Source organism: Vipera berus (assembly GCF_964194415.1).
Source record: "Vipera berus genome assembly, chromosome: W".
In the NCBI taxonomy this organism is placed as follows: Eukaryota; Metazoa; Chordata; class Lepidosauria; order Squamata; family Viperidae; genus Vipera; species Vipera berus.
Genome location: NC_138210.1, coordinates 68,842,311 through 68,844,882, shown reverse-complemented (window position 1 = coordinate 68,844,882; position 2,572 = coordinate 68,842,311). Strand labels below are relative to the sequence as shown.

The 2,572-nt window shown below is 38.4% G+C and overlaps 1 protein-coding gene across 1 annotated transcript; it reads right to left on the bottom strand.

Moving 5' to 3' along the window:
• Positions 1 to 216: 216 nt before the first annotated feature.
• Positions 217 to 1,149, bottom strand: LOC308676404 (olfactory receptor 4E2-like; the record flags this gene model as incomplete). The annotated part of the gene is made up of 1 exon (XM_081342217.1): positions 217 to 1,149. One exon carries the CDS (start codon positions 1,147 to 1,149, stop codon positions 217 to 219), a length of 933 nt encoding a protein of 310 aa, XP_081198343.1.
• Between the last annotated feature and the right edge of the window lie 1,423 nt (positions 1,150 to 2,572).

The following is a 2,572-nucleotide window of genomic DNA, read 5'->3' as shown; positions in this document are numbered from 1 at the left end:
GGATGAAATATTGAATTGTCCACTTATTACAGCACCTTCATGGATTCATGGAAAGTTAGCAGGCTTCCTAGGTCTCCAAATATGGAAGAATGAGCTTCTTGTACCACTGCTTACAAAACTAAGATATCTCATCTGCCGGAACATAATCAATCTTTCCATAAAATTTCTCTTTCCATATGCTGACTTATTTTGTTCTACACAAGGAAGATGGCCAACTCATCTCCTGGCCAAGATCTTTCTCCACTTCCAGAGTTTCTTAATGGAATGCTTTACCTCTTTGTTCCTCAACGTGTAGATCACAGGGTTGAGGAAAGGGGTCACCATTGTGTAAAGGACAGCAGCCAGTTTGTCTGTTGGGAAGCTGGAAGCAGGGCGAGTATAGATGAAAATACAGTGTCCCAGGAACAAGACCACCACAAGTAGGTGGGCAGCACATGTGGAGAAGGCTTTGTGACGATCCTCAGCTGTCTGCCCTCTCAGTGAGATAAGGATGATGGCATAGGACGCTATCAAGATCACGAAACAAAGTAGCGACATCAGACCACTGCTGGATATCATGAGAACACCAATAAAGTAGGTATCCGTGCAAGCCAACTTCATGAGTGGAGGAATATCACAGAAAAAGCTGTCTATGACATTAGGGCCACAGTAAGAGAGATGGATGGTGAGGACAGTCTGGATCAGGGAGTGGATAGTTGCCCCCACCCACAAAGCACCAATCAGGCACACGCAGATCTTCATGTTCATCAGGTTTACATACTGCAAAGGGTAGCAGATGGCAACACAACGGTCATAGCCCATGATGGTCAGAAGGAAGATCTCCGCCGAAGCACACAGGTGAAGGAAGAAGAGTTGGGTGATGCAGCCCCCGAAAGAAATGACTTTCTGGTGGAAGAAGCAGTCAAAAAGCATCCTGGGCATTGTGACAGAGGAATGGCAGATGTCAATGAAAGAGAGGTTCCCCAAGAAGAAGTACATGGGGGTGTGGAGGCAGCGGTCACAAGCCACCGTCACTACAATGAGGAGGTTGCCCACAAGAATAAGTAAGTAGAGGATGGAGAAAACAACTAATAAAACCATCTCCAGGCTCCGGTTATTGGTCAGTCCCAAGAACATGAAATGGGTCACAGTCTGGTTGAGGCCTCCCATTGCAATGGGGAACGAAGAAGTCCACCCGTTCAACCTAAAGAGAGAACAGATGATAAAAACCTACTAAAATCTGAGCATTTGTACCTGGACAAATTATCTCCATATAAACCCTTCCTCTCTGCTAACGTATCACCATACCCACTTCCTTCTTTCAATAGCAGACAGGAAATATATTTCAGAAGCAGAATAAGATGTTACTGCCTTCATCAAAGATAAGGAAGTGTTTACTGAAATATAGTGCAGCCTGATTTATTTCATTTAATCCTCCCTTCTTTCTAACTCTTCACCCTCTGTCTACAACATACATTCATTCAGTGCTTCATGTCTATAAGCCAGTCGAGGGATAAAAACCTACACAGAATCTAGAACTAAAGAAAAAAATCCTGACAGTGAGAACAGACAAACAGTGGAACAGCTTGCCTTCAGAAGCTGTGTGTGCTCCATCACTGGAGGCTTTTAAAAAGATGCTGGATAGTCACTTGTCTGAAATGGGGTAGGGTCTCCTGCCTGAGCAGGGGAGTTGGACTACAAGACCTCCAAGGTCCCTTCCAACTCTGTCTATTCTATTCTATTCTATTCTATTCTATTCTATTCTATTCTATTCTATTCTATTCTATTCTATTCTATTCTATTCTATTCTATTCTATTCTATTCTATTCTATTCTAATATTATATTCCATCCCCATTCTCTCTTCTCTCCCTCTCCTCTCCTCTTCCATTCCCTATTCTATTCTATATTACATTATATTCTATTCTATTTTTGCATTCTATTCTATTCTATTCTATTCTATTCTATTCTATTCTATTCTATTCTATTCTATTTTTGCATTCTATTCTTTCTATTCTATTTTTGCATTCTATTCTATTCTATTCTATTCTATTCTATTCTATTCTATTCTATTCTAATATTATATTCCATCCCCATTCTCTCTTCTCTCCCTCTCCTCTCCTCTTCCATTCCCTATTCTATTCTATATTACATTATATTCTATTCTATTTTTGCATTCTATTCTATTCTATTCTATTCTATTCTATTCTATTCTATTCTATTCTATTCTATTCTATTCTATTCTATTCTATTCTTGCATTCTATTCTATTCTATTCTATTCTATTCTATTCTATTCTATTCTATTCTATTCTATTCTATTCTATTCTATTCTATTCTATTCTATTCTAATATTATATTCCATCCCCATTCTCTCTTCTCTCCCTCTCCTCTCCTCTTCCATTCCCTATTCTATTCTATATTACATTATATTCTATTCTATTTTTGCATTCTATTCTATTCTATTCTATTCTATTTTTGCATTCTATTCTATTCTATTCTATTCTATTTTTGCATTCTATTCTATTCTATTCTATTCTATTCTATTCTGTTCTGTTCTATTCTCTTCTCTTTTCTGCAGATAGCCTCATTATTTC